This window comes from Triturus cristatus, chromosome 3_1, assembly GCF_964204655.1.
Source record: "Triturus cristatus chromosome 3_1, aTriCri1.1, whole genome shotgun sequence".
In the NCBI taxonomy this organism is placed as follows: Eukaryota; Metazoa; Chordata; class Amphibia; order Caudata; family Salamandridae; genus Triturus; species Triturus cristatus.
In genome coordinates this window covers 1172582129-1172599130 of record NC_140583.1, presented here as the reverse complement: position 1 = coordinate 1172599130, position 17002 = coordinate 1172582129, and the positions used below count along the sequence as shown (strand labels likewise).

Genomic DNA, 17002 nt, shown 5'->3' with positions numbered 1-17002 from the left:
GTGCCCCAGCTGCTGTGATCACTCCAGTATTCAAACTACTTTCGAATGGGAGTTACTTGATGCTGAACGATCAAGTTTGCTGTGGGATACATTCGGGCATTGCATATCTGGTAACTAAGGGTATGCAATTATTGTTTCCCCCAACACATACAGTCAGGGAGGCGCCGCTATGGCCTTCGTTAAATAATTTCATTAATACTGTTTGATACTTTGAGCAGAATGAAACCCATGCTTACACAAAAATCCGTGCCCTTAACCTCCACTCGAGAGACTTATGATCTCCAAGTAACAAGGTCTTCAGCAGAGATTCATGCACTTATACGTACAAACCGCCCTTTCCATTTAACAGAAACGGTAAATCGTATATTTAACATGTCTGATACGACAGGCATTGTCCACCTATTTAGGAACGTAGGTTCTGGACTGTTAAGCACCTTTCAAACGGTCCTCGGAGTTATTTCCAACTTTATACACTCCATATTGGTAAGTATTTTTGGAGGACTGCCTCTAATCCTGTTTCTAATAGCAGGTATCCTGCTTGTCATGGTCTAACATGCCTCGCGGGGTGTCCAACTTGAGACCAGGATGATGTCCCACACTCTCACTTAAGGTAATGGGGGTTGACTAGATCCTAGAGGGATTCTTGGCTCAACACCTACATCCATGCTAGGTACACTTAGGTACATCGAGATAGAGAGATCTTTTATCATGTGTTTTATATACTTGAATGTATTCATGATTTTAGTAAGATGGTTTTAGTAAGATGGAAGAACTATACCATCCTTTTACTTTAATAGTACTGTTAATCATTTATATCTTATACTATTTAACGGTTGTTGCAGCACATCTATTTTTCACATGAATAACAACTGTTCAATAAATGATTATTGAAAACGCCCAGCTTGTTTTATTCGGTGTATCTCTCTGAGACAAACTAAGTAAGCACGAGTGACTGAGTGAAAGGTAGTACATTGTTTCCATGATCATGAGGGATCAGGGTTGTCACGTTCTGAGATTGCCAGAATCTGCTCTCTCCTTGGTAAGAGGAGAGTATAGTGGCACTGTTAGCTAGCTGCTACAGACAGGCTAACATACCCGGTAGGGGTGCACAGAATCAGTCTGCCACTAGTCCCACAGTTTATGTTATCCAAACACGCAGATCCTGTATAGGTCATATAGGAACTACACAACACCACAGTGGTATCCCCTGCACCTGGCTGTTGAGGAGGATATTGCCTATCCGGCTCCGCTGACAGCCACGGTTCTGCAAAATAAAGTTGAGGATAGCAGGAAAGGAATAGACACTGTCAAATGTACAGTTCTAGCGTGGAGGGCTCTGGGTGATCGAGAAGGCAGAGGGAGTCTGTACGCGCCAGCTATGCCAATTGCTGCACATCCGCGCATCTCAGCTGCGCAGGAACGTGACTCACTGAGTATTTTACAGAATGCTGGAGTTACTAAACTTGGAGACATGTATATCAACAGGAAGTTCTTATCCTTAGATGAAATCATAGCTGGGCAAGCATACAAGTCAATGCAAGGGCTTGTTTATACTAGGTTGCACTTGGCGGTCCGAATATTATACTCTGAGTTCCCCAACAAGCTACAGATGCTGAAAGCATTCCAAATTGTAGTATCCGTGGGGAGGGTAAAGGGCTGATCACTAAATTATATAATGTCTCCTAAAGAGAGATTGATTGACTAGTTCTACCTCCCTTGATAAGTGGAACAATCAGTTGGCTGAGCCTGTGGTCTGGGAGGATTGGGAAGCATGTTGTGCATTGACCAGGCATCTGACTTTCAACTGCAACCTTCTAATAATACATTTTAATTTTTTTTTACCAACTGTATTACACTCCTAAGCAATTATTCAAATATGGATTGCGGGAAGATACTCAATGTGTCTGATGCGGGGAGGAGGGGGCGAATCTTATCCACCTGGCCTGGGATTTTAAGGCTTTATGACTTTTGGTAGTGGGTGACTCTGGTGCTCTCGGTCATGACATTGGATAAAACTGAATGCAAGCCTAAAATTTGTTTGCTTGGGCTGGTGAAAAAGATGAAACCATGCAATAGATGCACACTTCTGGCGAAACACACTGTTTCAATGTGCTGGGAGGGTAGGTCACTCCCAACTGTGGGCAAATGGGTTAGGGATCTTGTGTACTGTAAAGAACAGTTCGAAATATATGCGGAGGAGCTGCCAGACCTAAGGACTTTTTGTCACTATTGACAATGTACCTGTTGGAGCACCCAGATGTGATATAACTGCTCATTAAGTGTCCCTGCGTATTATTATGATGATTTGACATACTAGGAAATATTAGACAATAATGAATGTGGAAGGGTGGTTGTAATACTGCACTGCATAAGTTGGGGCTTGCATGCTGTATATTTTTGGGGTTAAAACAAAAACTTAGAAAAAACTGCATTTTATGTATGATCTTGCTTAACGTACATCATTGGGCATTTTGTGTATGCTGTATTATGGAAAATTATCAACTCAATAAAAGAATGCAATTAAAAAAAGGAGTTGCCCTCATGTCCTGTGAACTAGCACATGGTGAGCTTTTCATTTCCCCCAAGGACTGGCGAGTCTGTGTACTGTGTGCTGCAGCCGCGAACTGGTTCTGCAGCGTTGAGGAAAGTCATTGAGTTATTTTGCCTCTAGTGCGTGGTGCATGCTCATCTCCCCCGGAGTGACATCAGGGTTGTGAGTGCAGTGGGAGGCACCCACGTCTCATCAACATATCACTGCTGTGGGAGGTCAACGGCCACCTTAAACCTCAAGACACTGAGGGGTCATATAGGAGGCACAGCCGTGCTGTGATCTTTCTCAGGTGGCCGCACTGAGGAGAGGCCAGTTGCCTGGGCAACGCAGAGACACCAGTGAAGTCAGTGCTGCTGTCTGGATAGAGGAAACCAGTGTTGTCCTCACATGGAAGCCGTCCCATGCTTCTTGGGGTGACCCCATTGTTTTGAGGCTCCACTTTGACTCAGTAGTGACAGCAGTGGTCTGAGAGGTCCCAGCTGTACTCAGATATGCTGCCACTGCGGCTAGGGAACGTTAAAGGGCTACGTTAGGTCGGCAGCTGTCGCGTGTAATTGCGGGCAGCTGGCTTGTTTGTGCCCATGTGGGGAGACCCAGCGATGTCTCCCTGCAGAATTTGGCTATCTGTGTGCCCCTGTGAACCTGCATATGTGCGGGCATCTATTCTCTTCGGTGTTTTCTAACAAGGTGAGACCTCGACGGAGGCACCTCGATTACTGCATGATTTGAAATTACCATATTGCGTGCAGCTGCTGCTATGCCCTGCACTTGGTGCCAAAATTACTATATAAAGTGTAATAGGAGCAAAGGGGTGCTGTGCCCTATGTTTTAATAGTAATTTGTGGTGATTCATGTGTGTTTTTATCTATTACTGATCACAGGATATGTGCTGTATTATTAATTTATGTTGGTTTTTGCCTTGCAAGGTCAGGATAACAAATGCCATATAATATACCTGTGTAATATGCACACTAATGATGTTTCATGATGTTTGCAACCTATAAGCCTTTCACTTATTGCATTCATTGTAATGTTTGAAAATTGCCTGCTAGGCAAAATATTCATTGGCATGTTGTTTTTGGTCTTGTGGTATATTTAATACAGCCTATTTTTACATGTACTTGTCCGGAGTCTTTTTCGTGATGTTTTCATTGTGTTACTGTGTGAGTGTGTTGAGCAAACGTTTTACACATTGCTTCTGGGGATAAGCCTGACTGCTCTGTGCCAAAACTACCTTTGAGTGAGCAAAGGTTATGTTTGGTGTGTAACTTACTTGCCCTGAGTAGATTGGTGGGATCTGCCTCAGGCCAAATAGAGACCCCCTTTCTAACATCACCTCACCCATCTGTCTGTCCTCTCACTATCTTTAATTTAACAGAACACATTATTTATCAACAAAAAGGCAGAGCCCGAAGGTCAAGGTAGAGTGTTTCCCATTATTAATGATTTTTGGCACAGATATATGCTAAGCACAGATACAGACCACACATATACAAACACACAAACAACATGCACACAGGCATAAATACAGATAGATGCAGGAATGTGTGACTGAGAGGATGGCTCAATGGATGCATGAATAGGTGTACAAATGTGTTTTTAAAAAATGCTATTGTCTTAGGTAATCTGTTTCATAGGATACAAACTGTCATGCTGCAACCCATAGAAATTATTTAAGATAAGGGCACACCCCCATCGCAGGTAACCTGCATCATAGATCGCACTAATGCCTTCAATCAATCAAGCAGGATTCTTGTAAAGCATGACTACTCACCTATTAGGGTCTGAAGGCACTGAGTGGTGGGGAGAGGATCTGTGGTTTAGTCGAAGAACCAGGTTTTGAGGTCCTTCCTGAATACAGGTAGAAACAGTGATTGCCTGAGATGTAGAGGCAGGGAGATTCAGGTCTTCGCAGCGAGGTAGGAGAAAGATCTTCCTCCAGCCGTGGTCTTGTGGATTCGTGGGATGGTGACCAAGGCCAGTTGGGCAGAGCTGAGATGTCTGGTGGGAGTGTAGAAGGAGAGGTGGTGGCTGAGGTAAGCAGGTCTGGCATCGTAGAGGACTTTCTAGGCTTGCATAAAGAGCTTGAACATAATTCTTTTGTTGATCGGGAGCCAGTGGAGGTCTCTGAGGTGACCGGTGATGTGGCTGCAGGATGAGTCTGGCAGTGGTGTTCTGGATGTTCTGCAGTTTCTCTAGGAGTTTTTGGGTGGTGTCAACGTAAAGTGCATTGTCTTGGTGGCTATGTGACATTCTTGTTTCCCTCTCCTGGTCATAAAACCCACCTAAGCAGCTGAAGCAGGAGAAAGAGAGACAGGAGTTGATTGTATCAGTGGTCTTCAAACTTTTTAATGCCGCACCCCCCCATGGGGAAAATAAATAAATCATTGAGGCACCCCCTCAAAAGTTTTGTCAATGATTCTAATAAACTGGTAATGCTTAAATATGTCTTGATGTATGTAAACATTGCAGTTAAGTTCTGCACCATTTTAAAAATACAATGAAAGACATGAATGACAAACCTACTGTTCTGGTCAGGCAGGCCTTGCCCGTAAAAGAATCCACAGTGTGATTGTTCGAAATGGGGTGGGGGTTTTGATGAATATTTAGAGTCCCTTCCCTTTTGACACCTTTTCCCAGCCAGGATGTAAAAGACAAAAGATGCTAGTGATGGTCCATTACAGAGTGGCTTACTGCCGCTAATTTTTTTCCCGCTGACAACAAAGCGCTGTTATCAGCATAATGCTTAATTTAGCCAGAGCCTGGTGCCCCCCTGGGATCACTTGAGGCCCCGCTGGGGGGGCCCACACCCAGTTTGAAGACCCCTGGATTGTAGGATCCAGTGCAAGTGACTTTTAAACCTTTATGCTCCTAAACTGAAGGTGGCAAAATTAGGCAAGAAGGCTGCTAACGAATTTAAGCGTTTGTTAATAGGTTAAATTAAGTAAGCAGAGGCTTCACTCCCACTGAGTCTATGATGAAAGATCAGTTCCTCTAGGAGAGGGGACCCGCTGCAATGAAATGCACTTACTGAAATACTGATAACTCTGACACCACACGCTTTTAAAGCCTACGCCTTAGTCTCTGTACTCCCAAGTCATAGCTTTACTCTTGTTACCAACAAGGATTTTTACAATAACAGCCATATGGCTCACAGATATACGTATATGTTATCCCATTTTGGTCCCAAGGACCAAAATATTAACAAGTATTGGCAAAGCCAATTGGTTTGGAATTGGTTGCCTGCCTTTTGGCTGTGTCAATAGCGTTTTTGTTTCTTTCACGGTAACTGCAAAAATACCCCTAGGTCTTAAAAACCACACTTTGCCAAAGCAGTCTACCTCACTGAAGGGAAGTTCTCTGTTTGCGGAAGTGGCAGCCTACAGAAAACATTCTTACCTTTGCGTGTCCTGCAATCTCACACAAATGTCTGTTGCCACTTGACAGTGGTTCAAATTTGATACTTACTCCCAGAGTAGCCCCAAGGCCCATCCTTAAGAGGAGGCACAGTGCATCAGAATACAAGTTAACTACCTCGTGCTCACTGCCGCTAAAGGTGCTGCGTCCGGCGGGAAGAGCATCTCCTCACTGACAAAGAAGAGAAATATGACCGATCACTGTATGGCTTAAAAATAAAGCCTCACAGTGATTGACCATGTTCTGTCATCTAAGTTTGAGCATAGTACCGTAGCTCCGAAATCAGAACCAATCATTGTTGTGCTACCATGCTGTTTATTGCGGTAATCATCATGAGATCCATGCAAGGATTAGTTGGAGTAGGTGAACTTAGCGCTCCAAAGGAGGCCAGGGGTCTTGGCTGTCTTCCTTCTGGCTCCTTAACACAGCAGGGGTCAGGAGGCCTGAAGTGCTCATGCCGGGCTGGTGACAGTAAGAGATCTGCCTAACCCGACATGCGCACTTGACCTTAGCCTTTGCCTGCAGTCTGCCAATCAAAAGGATTGGTACTGTCCTGTCAAAACATGAAGGAGTTGTGACTGAGGAAATTCTTTAAAAATAAAATACACACAAAAATGAATAGCACGTCTTGTGGCTGCTCACAGTAAGGCTGGGCAATGCTCCTACACTCCATAGGAGGATCCGCTAAATGTGCAGTCAGCACCCTTTTGGGTGGCTTGTTTGCCTATGTGTCTGCATTTGTATTAAAGTGTGAGCGGAAATTCGAAGAATTCCCTTGTTTCTATGGGGTCACACCCCATTGCACATGAATGTGATGGAGCATGATTATTGCTAATAAAACCTGCTCGGGAAATTTACACATATGTGTGTTTTAATAAATTACTAATATGTGTGAAAACCGAAATTACTAAAACGAGAAGATTTGAAAGGTACGACCGAAAAATGTGCAAGGCTGTATACATTTTTATGAGTCAGAATAACACATGTAAAATTGAAGATTTCTTTATAGGGTTATAAATAATAATAGAATGAGAAGAAATTATTAATTTGTGTGTCTAATATTAATGTTCTTATGTGTCCTGAAACAGCAGGAATATTCAAGCACAAACACGAAAAAGCTCTTTTATTCTTCGTAAAAGTAGAGTAGGCCTAGAAGATTTTCCTCTCTGCTTCCCTTGTTAAAACTTGTAGGCCTAAGCAAATGTATTAGTTAGGGGATGCACTTCCATGCTCCTTTGTATCTCTTCATGTCGTTTCCTGATGTCCTTGTAAAAAATAACATTTACATCCTAAAAAAGAGCGGAGAATAGTATGACTCTTTCCTGTCTAGGCAAGAAATTAAAATTAAACTGTTGCTATGTAGTTACAAAATATGTAATTGTAGTTTTCTTCTTCCTCTCTAGGAAGTTATACAATTGTATACAAAGACTGTCTAGTGAACTTTGTAAAGTTATCGTCAGGAGATGTTTTGCCTCCCCTAGTTCTGACCAATAAGAGTGACTTGTAGGATTTAGGAGAGTTTCTAACTTAGTGTAACAAAGTTGCAAAGTTAGTATAAAGACGCTGGTGGGAAAATGATCATCCGCTCGTTCACATTCTGGTGACCTGTCCTGCATCCGTGGTATGCTGTATGCTGTGCTGTGCTGATTCCTGATCTGGCTGGCAATCCTGACTGCAGAGAATCTTTCCCTAGAGACTTTGCACATCATCGGCTGGTGATGCTGCCTAAACTATTCTCCTACGGTCGTGGAGATAGTTTTCTTGACTAATTGCACGCTGTGCATTAGTTCTCTCTAATTTACCCAGAGATAACTGAACTGTGATTATCCTGATGTTCCTTGTTTTTCTCACCTGCCCCCTTATTTCTCACCTGAGTATGATGATCTCTAAATTACTCTGGTTATGATAACTGTGATGTTTGCCTGTGATATTATGAACAAGGTGTTTTTCTTATGATTTGTATTTGTGTATGACCATTCATATTTTCTGAAATAATAGCAAAATGGTACTTAGAAAGAATTGTGTCTGTTGTTATTTCCTGAGTCATGTCTTATTTTTAAGATAACATTTGTCATATTATTGATGTATTTGTGGTAAATCTCATGGTATAGCTGTTTCTTCATTACAGGTCCTCATGAAGGAATAGTTGTCTACTTAGTCCATTTTAGCTCTACCAAAGATCTTTTGGAGGACCTTTGATATTGCTATTCCCAGAAGAAAAGATAATGACTTATGGGCCCTTTCATTATAGTATTTACGCTTGTTTAGGTATTGTAAAGGTTGGTGTGGGATTTTACAAGACCCCCCCACTGCTTCCGCTGTAAGATTCTGCCAATGATCTTATGTGTTTTTATGTAGTAGTACTATTTAAAAATGTCATTTGGTGTAATGGTTTTTGTTCTTAAAAGACCGATCACCCAAAAAATAAAATCTTGAAATAAAATCTTTAAATCTTGCATCAAATGCATGCCGCTTTTGGAGTTTGCCCAGTGCAGTTAAGCCTACCATGTGTCTTTCCAACCTTCAAGAGTCTCCATCAGCCTAGCAAGAACCCCTCTCCACCGTTACACCAAATTTGCATTCCATTTCTAGTGGCTGCCTTTATACTTTATTATACTCAAAAAAGTAGTTTTTAACCCACAAGAAACAAGCATTGGCATAGCCAATAGGTCTCGCTTTTGGAACGTTATATGTGTTTAGCCATGCAACAGTTGCATATCTAAATACTTATAAGGTCCCAAAAGCGAGACCTATTGGCTATGCCAATGCTTGTTTCTGTTTATTACTGCTCTGTAGTAATGGCGGCACCCGTGCTTTAGCTTAAACATCTTAAGCTAAAGTCGGGTGCCGAGATTGCTTCAAAAGTAAAGAATTGTCTATTTCTTTACTTTTGAAGCAATCTCAGCACCCGACTTTAGACTAAGATGTTTAAGCTAAAGTACGGGTGCTACCATTACTACATAGAAGTAATAAACAGAAAAAAAAAGCATTGGCTCACGGAGAACAAGTGAAAGTGATCGCTTTCGCGATCAAGCGCAGCGCGCGCGCCCGCACACATGCACTGTAGCTCTAGGCTGGCCATGGTAGCGCTTTTTTTGAGCCCTCACAAAAAGTCTCACCAGACCAGCGCATGCGCTGGGTCAGACGAGACCTAAAAAATGACATCTGAACAAAAGCATGTTTATTTCTGCTGTGGTAGCTTTCTGGGTTAAACCATATGTACAGCATTTTCTCCCTTGAATACCTTGTTTTTCCTCGACAATCTAGCACACAGTGATTGATATGTGGCCATTTCTTACAGTTCTGCGAGATGATTTTCGTCAGACTCCTAGTGATGTGGTGGTGGTAGCAGGAGAGCCAGCAGTTATGGAGTGTATCCCTCCACGAGGACATCCAGAACCCACCATTTCTTGGAAAAAGAATAATATCAGAATCTCTGACAAGGACGAAGGACTCACAGTATGTTCAAGTAGAGATTGTGATTTTATTAACATTTAATGCTTAGCAAGATTTGGCTGAGCACTTTTGATATTTTGTTTTTCAACTTATAATTGAGTGTCTTTCTTTTAAAAATGATTCAGATTTTAGGAGGACGCAGACCACCCTGTCCATTAAGTCTGCCAAGAACCTAATAGTGCAGCTCATACCCAGTCTCAGGTTTTACACCTAGTTCACCACAACTTGAAATTCAAGGCCATTGTTTCCTACCCAACAAACTCATGTTAGACTGCACTTTTCTAGAGAGTTAGGCCCTGTTTATAATAACACATATAGAGTGCACCTACATATAATCCTTTGTCTTGTTAACATAAAGTGGTAGGATCTTGAAATCTAATAGCGTAAAATTTGATGTATTTAGGCCATTGAATAGTAAACGTGAAGAGTAAACGTAGAAAGTAAATGTAACTAGCAGCAGACACTAACGTGAGGAATTTGTGTTGTGCAACTGACAACCATTCATTATCAAATGTGTTTATTAACTGTGTCCTTTTACATGTAGGTAGGAATATTAACCAAATCGTGCCTTATTTCTTATGCATTTTCGTCAATCTCATGCGCCATTTTGCCTATTTTAGCTAAATCCTGTAGGCCTGAAATGCATTTCCCTGGGAGCTCTCGCGTTAGAATTAACAGTTTGAATTTCCTGTTTGCTGCAGATTTGGTTCTTTCTCACGTTTGTGTTGCAGGTGGTGGAATCTCCCTTGTTAGCTAGAATAATGCCTTTGTTTTATTAGTCAGGCAAGGAGAAAAGGAGATACATTGCGAGCTAAACCCAATAAGGAAAACGGTTGTATTTTCACACCAAAGAAGGCCTGGGAATCAAAGTCAACATGTTACAGTTCAGGAACATCGCTGTCTCATGGAAAACTACCAATGAGACCGTGGTCGGAGCAGATGGTGTGACCTGCAAGGAATCTTGGGAAGATTCCTGTAATATTGGGAAGTTGCAAATAGGGAAAGCAGCCCACTTCTTGTCTGCATTCAGAGAGAGAGAGCATCTCAGAATGAGCTCTATCTCAATAGCTTCATGCTATTTGACCCATCCATGGTGGAGAGACTTCTTAAGAAGACTCCACATGCTGATAACTTCTGTTTCTTTCCCTGAGTATGCTTAAGTAGGGATGGCATGTTAGCGCTAGTGTAGGGAGAGATTGATGCTTTGCATTCATCAATCCTCAAAGCAGGGAAATTTGGACTCATGTTTTCTGATCTTCTGCATCCTATTTCTTGAGTTGATTTTTTTGGGCATGTTTCACCGACTCAATGTCAATGCAGTCTTTATTCGATCAAAATTAAAAATTGATCATAAAAGAATAAATACATAATATATCTTAGCTTCCCATTATTATAATATAATTTAATTCCCGAATTCGTTAAAATGCACTTTTAGTCCCCAATGCATTAAAATCACAATCTAAAATCATTAGAATTCTCTCATTAATCACCCCCAGTTAAAAAAGAGAAAACCTCACAATATATACATCAATTAATATTATAAAACTCAAGATACTAATCTGACGTCCATCCCCTTTCTCTTCCACCAGCATGCCCATAAAAAATAAGCCTTTGAAAAACAAACAAACGGGTCTGGTAAAGACTTTAAAACATATAAAGCCACCCAACACTGTGTGAATCTGGCTTTCTTTAACAGTGGTTTTAGATAAGTTTCCCCTTCTTTTTTATATAAAGTACAAAAAAGAATTAAACGCATCTCGGATTGTTCTGATGCATTGTCACATGGGCAAGTGCTTAACTCATTAATACTGTATGTTTTATCAGGATAGCCCAACATACAGGGGATGAGGTTTGTTTTAAACCTTAACAGAATGTATCGATGTTGTGGCATATTAGATGCGGCTAAGTAGGAGAACCGACCCTCAGTGACTGGGGTGTTTTCACAATATAACTTAAAAGTCTGTTTACCTTTAGCCAATTCATTCCTCTTATACTCGGCCATCTTGCAAAACCTATTCGTTAGTTTCTGCTTCGTGATAACCTTGCATGTTGTCGGATCCTTAAAAATTTCTGGGAGGCCAATCTCACTTAGGGTCTGCTCCACATATCTTAACCACCTGGAATTCTTCCAATAATCCATATCTAAACAGCTCTTTGTTATTAGTTGAGTAAGCGGTACAGATTCCCTCCTCCATATAGAGTGCCATAAAAGTAATGGTGCCAATTTTATCTGTTCCACAATATGGGGGAGGTCCAACTCCATATGTAATATACAATTCATAGGGGGGGGGGGGGAGACCTACCACAGATTAAAAAAATATATTCTCCGTAACCTGCAGTATAGTTGGATCCGCCACCTCCCACACTCCTGCTCCATAAGTTACCGCTGCTTTTACCCATGCCCAGTATATATTTTTGATCGTAGGTAATGGTTTTGCCCCCAGTTTTTTGGCAAAAGATTTTAGGACTGTAAGACCCCTCTCCATGACCTTTTTGTCTACCTTGCACGAGTTTCCTCCATGAAAGATCTTTATCGAAGAAGATCCCCAAGTAGGAAAAAGAGTCTACCACTTTCATTTTGTTCCCTTCCACATGAAAGCACTGCATTTTATCTCTTTTTTGGGCCCCTGCCACAATTACGAAGGATTTTGCCGTGGTTCACTTTCATTCGCAGTGAGCCCGTTATTAATCTTTGTAGACCCAGTCCCATTCTGGCTATTAAAACGGAGTCGTCTGCATTCGGCAACAGTGGCAATCTTTGGTTCCCAAAACTAGGTACATCATCAGTTGCCGCTAAGAGGGGTTTTCTACGCCATTGGTGTACAGGGAGAAAAGGAACGGAGCCAGTACCCAACCCTGTCACACTCCCCTGTTGATTTTAAAAGGGCGAGTGCAATCTCCGTTTTTTGTAAAGCGAACTGACGCCGTTGCATTGGCGTATAGCTGCCTTAAAAAATTTAATATAGCTCTGTCCACCCCCATCGACTGCATTATGCTCAATAGGTTATCATGGACCACGCAGTCAAAAGCTGCGCAGAGGTCCATGAACGCCATGTATAGTTTACCTTCCTTTATATGTGTGTATTTATCTATTGTCTTGGCTAGATTTAAAGCTTGATCCACCGTTCCTCTCCCCTGCTGGAATCCATATTGGGCTTGAATTAAAATGTTATGTTCCCCTGCCCAGGCTTCTAGCCTTGACAATAGGAGTCGACCCATTAGCTTAGATGTTGTGTCCAGCAGGGAGATTGGTCTGTAATTATTCGGGTCAGACCTGTCTCCTTTTTTATAGATAGGGACTATCACCCCCGAAGCCCAAGATAAAGGGGGGCCGACCCGGGTAATACTATTCATGGCGTTCGTCAAAAGTGGTGACCATAGATCTACATTTTCCCGGAATATATCTATGGGCACGCAGTCAGGCCCAGCTGCTTTGGCCAAACTACATGCTTCCAGCCCTCTCCTTGCCTCGCTATAAGAAAAGGTGAGGGTTTGGGTTTCAGTATCTATTGGAGGTGGATAATTGGTAACGTAGGCGTCTGGGTCGCCAATTTTTTTTCTCGAAATGTGAGACCCACGCGTCTTCTCCAACGTTTGTATCTAGCGACAGGTCTATTGGAGTTTTAAAATAAGTGGCATTTATCAGTCTCCAAAACTCTCCGCTATTCCCGGATTGGGCGGCTTTATCTAAATCGTCCCATAGTTCTTCCCTGATCTCCTTTTCCCTATTTTTCCTGGCCACTTTATATGAGGCACCGAGAATCTTTATTAGCGCAGGGTTTCTGGGTTTAACTCTTAGCTCGTTGAGGAGAGCTGCCCTTGCCTTTGTACAGGATGAGTCAAACCTTCCTGTCTTTACTTCTGTCCCGGTAGGATTTCCGCCAATTGTTAACCCTGATTTAATATCTCCTAGGATTCCACAGAAAGCATGAACCACATCAACTGGTGCAGCTTCCAGATTCAAACACACTGTGACTTTATCCTGTGATTTTTATACCAAATCCGGGATAAACCGAGTTTTATCTGTCTTTCCCCATTTTAAATGTATCCCATTTCTTCTTGCTACTCTTGGGATGCCAACATTTATACTGTAATGTCTCATTGGTAACATTTTCTTCATTTCTTAGTCACTAAAAATATTAAATACGTGGCTAAGCTTACAGACCCTTCTGGTGAGTGCGGGGGTTAACAGGATATAATCAAGGGTTGTTTCCACTCCATTTCGCCTAAATGTTTTCGCTAGACTATCAGACCCCTGTGCAATTTCGCAGTCCATTTCCATGTTTAATTCTATTAGGATATTATTCAGTCCATTTCCATATTCGTTATGGGTAAAACGAGAAATTGAATTTGCCCCTTCGTCCTCCATGCCACATGTCGGAAGTATATTGTTCTTACAGGGGTGTATGTTGAAATCTCCTACCCATATCACATTAGTAATGGCCCTTTTAGTGGTATGCCTTATTACTTTGATCTCTTTTTCCACCTCTTCTACAATCAAGTGCATTGTTGGCCCAAATCTGTTATTATAAAAATGTATTAAGAGCCATATACCTTCCTGCGGTATCTCTAGTTTTAGAATGTGGAAGTTCTGGTTTTGCTCTCCGCACATGCTTACATTGCACGGCAGGTCATTTTAGATTAAATGCACCCCTTTGGCCTCCCTGAGGAAAATGGGACTGCTTGAGTTTGAAATGATCAATAACCATTTACAAATATTGGGACCGTAGCCCAGGTTCCTGAAAACATGCTATCTGATGGTCTTCCCACACCTTTATCCAATCGTTATTACTCATTTTTGCCGATATTCCCGCAACGTTCCAGGTGGCAATTTTTAGGCTTTCTTTCCGCTCCCTCGAGCTCAATGGAGATGGATAAACAATACTATTACTTCTGTTCTCACCCATAAGTCCCTGCGCTACCTGTTCTCTTGCAATGCGTACCGGATTTATCTGAAGTCAATCGCAATCCTCTAAATCCGATAGGAGTGCGAAACGGTTCTGATGGCACCATTCTGTATTTCCGCTGTTTCTCCGAATGGAATTTAACCCTCTATTAAGGATATAATGCCTATGTTGGTGTGTTCCCACTAGTCTGGGTGGCCTATAGAAATAACCCAGGGATAGAGGAATGATGTTAGCATTTCTAGTGGTTAAATGGCCCAAGTGTGCTAGAACAAAGCCCACCACCCGCTTGCTGTTGAAGTTCAAGACCACGCAGTCCCCCCCATTTCTTTTGTGGAGGGGCCCACACATGTTACCCTTCTAGCCATAATTAATTGGTTGGCTTCTACCCCCTCCATAACCCCATTTTTCGCCAGGTTTTGATTTAGCCAGTGGAGGGCTTTGTACATTAACTGTGGAGTGGTTTCAACTTGAGCCCCACTTATCAAGGGCACATTTGCTAATACCAAAACCAAGGGTGCCGAAGCGGGTGGGAGATGTAAAGTTGAGGACCCTGACCCTATGTGCGCATTATTCATGCATATTTCCATCCTTGGGACATCCTCTCCTTCTCTTGGCATTATCTGTTCCATAGCCAGCCTGTTTACACTCGTTACTCTATTGTCACTACCCATTTCTCTAGCTATAGGACCTCCCATCCCATCTAAATTAATTGCGCACCCCCTCCTTTGATCCTTAGCGGCCAGCATGGTCTTACTGTTGGGTGCTGTAGGGGTGTTGACGTTTGTGTCCCTAGTGCTAATAGGATTTAAATTAGTCATAGTTAGACTCTGTATGATCTCTGCCGTCAGTGCTATAGTCGGTGCCTCTATAGAGGAATCCCGCCTCTGAGTCCCTTTCAAGAGGGTCTCCTTTGTGAGATGGAGATCCTTTAGTTGTAACTCCAGGCCGCATATTTTGCGGTCCATCTGCTTTAGCGTCTCCATTATTGGTTTTAACAGAGACAAAACTACGGTCTCTATTCTTAGCCATGACACTTCATCCAAACCATGGTTCAAGCCCTGGTTTGCTGATTTTTGACATTTTGTGTCTTCCCGGCCTGCCCCCTGCGGCATCTCCTCCTCGCCCTCCCCCCTACCCAATCCCGAACCCTTGTTCTTATTTAGCCTTGACACATTTGCCGCATTAGTTCTTTGTGGACCCCCTCCCCGCTTTCTTTTTGTTCCCATGTCCAGCCTATTTTCTTGTGATTTTCTCCTGGCTGCCACCCTTGTAGAGGACCTTTGTAAGTTCTCAACGGGAGCTATTTCCGGGGGAATTTCCGGGGCTTGGACGACCTCGCCCTCCATGGCCCTGTTAGCACTCCCTCGCTTTCAGTTACGCTGACCTCAGGGGCGCCTGGGCAGGTTTTACTTGTTAGTGGCCCCAGTGAAGATCTTTTCTGTCAAAAAAACTCTGCTGAAAGGCAGCGCTATCTCGTTTTTGAGGACGTTCGTGGCTCTCATTAAAAAGGAGTCCAGAGTTCCTGCTATCCTTCCCACCACTTGAGTGGTTGCTGTTCCCCTTAAGCTCATTTTGGCCTCCAACTCCACTTCTACAATAAGGCTCGGCTGTGGGGTTTATCCCCTTCTCTCTGCTGTAAGTTTTGACTTAATTTTGGGGCTAAGCCAAGCTCGTAAACTATTAACAATCAACAGTTCATCTCCTTGCCTGCCCACAGCCAGCCCACAATATTAACGTTTCTTTTTACCTTGGGTCGTAGGGGTCAGAGATGGGGCCCAGCCTCTTCCGGGCTCCGCCGGGCGTGGCCGGGCCCGACCTTTGCCTGGGCTTCGCCTGCGCGTGTCCCGCGCCGTGGGTCGGTGCTTAGCTTTTATTCGTGCCGCCCACGCGCGGGTGCCGCCGGGAGCTGTAGTCCGTGAGCTGCTGGGCTGAAGGAGGAATGGAAGTCCAGGTGAAGCGAGTACACCGGGCCGCGGGTCGGTGCTTTAGCTTTTATGTGCGCCCCCTGAGCGCGGGTGCCGCCGGGAGCTGTAGTACGTGAGCTGCTGGGCCGAAGGAGGAATGGAAGTCCAGGAAGTCCACGTGAAGCGAGTATCTCAATTTTATTTGTAGATTTGGCTTTATGTTGATTCCAATGTATTTTTACACTCTCATCTTGAGGTTTCTCTATGTTCAGTTATTTTTGGCTTTGTAATAAATCAACAAACCTCACATAGTTGTTTGTAGTTATTATGTGTCCAGAGAAATTCTTGTTGAATTGATGGACATTAATAACGATATTCTCCCCTCTTCACTTACATGCTGCTAAAAAGAACCATCGGTTTGAAGCTCTAGAACAGATCTAGAACTTATGGACCCGACCCTTTCAGTTGGTAGCAGAGGATGGTTTGCACATGAAGAGAGGGGAGAATCCAGAATTAACCTAGAAAAGAGGAGACCCTAGAACCCCAGAGCACCAAAATAGAGCCCAATAATCAAGAATGGAGAGGAGCCAGAGATTGATGGTGCAGCAAATGGAGGTATATTAATAGGGATGTATCATATGTTAGATTTCGGGAATGAATTGATTGTGTGATGTCTGGCGGAGTTGGTGTGAGAGTCGAGTGAATGTGGTTTCGGGCTGGACGTGGTCCATGGATTGAGATTTGAGTTTCAGGTTCCCAAGTGGCCT

At 43.0% G+C, this 17002-nt stretch overlaps 2 protein-coding genes across 6 annotated transcripts in view; one reads left to right on the top strand and one right to left on the bottom strand.

The window, feature by feature from the left end:
• Nucleotides 1-17002, top strand: part of ROBO3 (roundabout guidance receptor 3) — a 1168980-nt gene that overhangs the window by 316681 nt on the left and 835297 nt on the right. Inside the window, exon 3 of the mRNA XM_085646102.1 lies at nt 9270-9427. Within this exon, the coding sequence (XP_085502228.1) occupies nt 9270-9427 (158 nt within the window). The remainder of the gene's footprint in view (nt 1-9269; nt 9428-17002) is intronic.
• Nucleotides 1-17002, bottom strand: part of LOC146861725 (uncharacterized) — a 422385-nt gene that overhangs the window by 137731 nt on the left and 267652 nt on the right. For 2 of the 5 annotated variants that reach the window (XM_085646097.1, XM_085646098.1), the window contains exon 1: nt 4326-4814. The exons of the other annotated variants lie outside the window; for them this stretch is intronic. In XM_085646097.1, the coding sequence (XP_085502223.1) occupies nt 4326-4804 (479 nt within the window). In that variant the 5' untranslated portion in view covers nt 4805-4814. Of the gene's footprint in view, nt 1-4325; nt 4815-17002 lie in introns of those variants that run through there. 5 annotated transcript variants of the gene reach the window in all.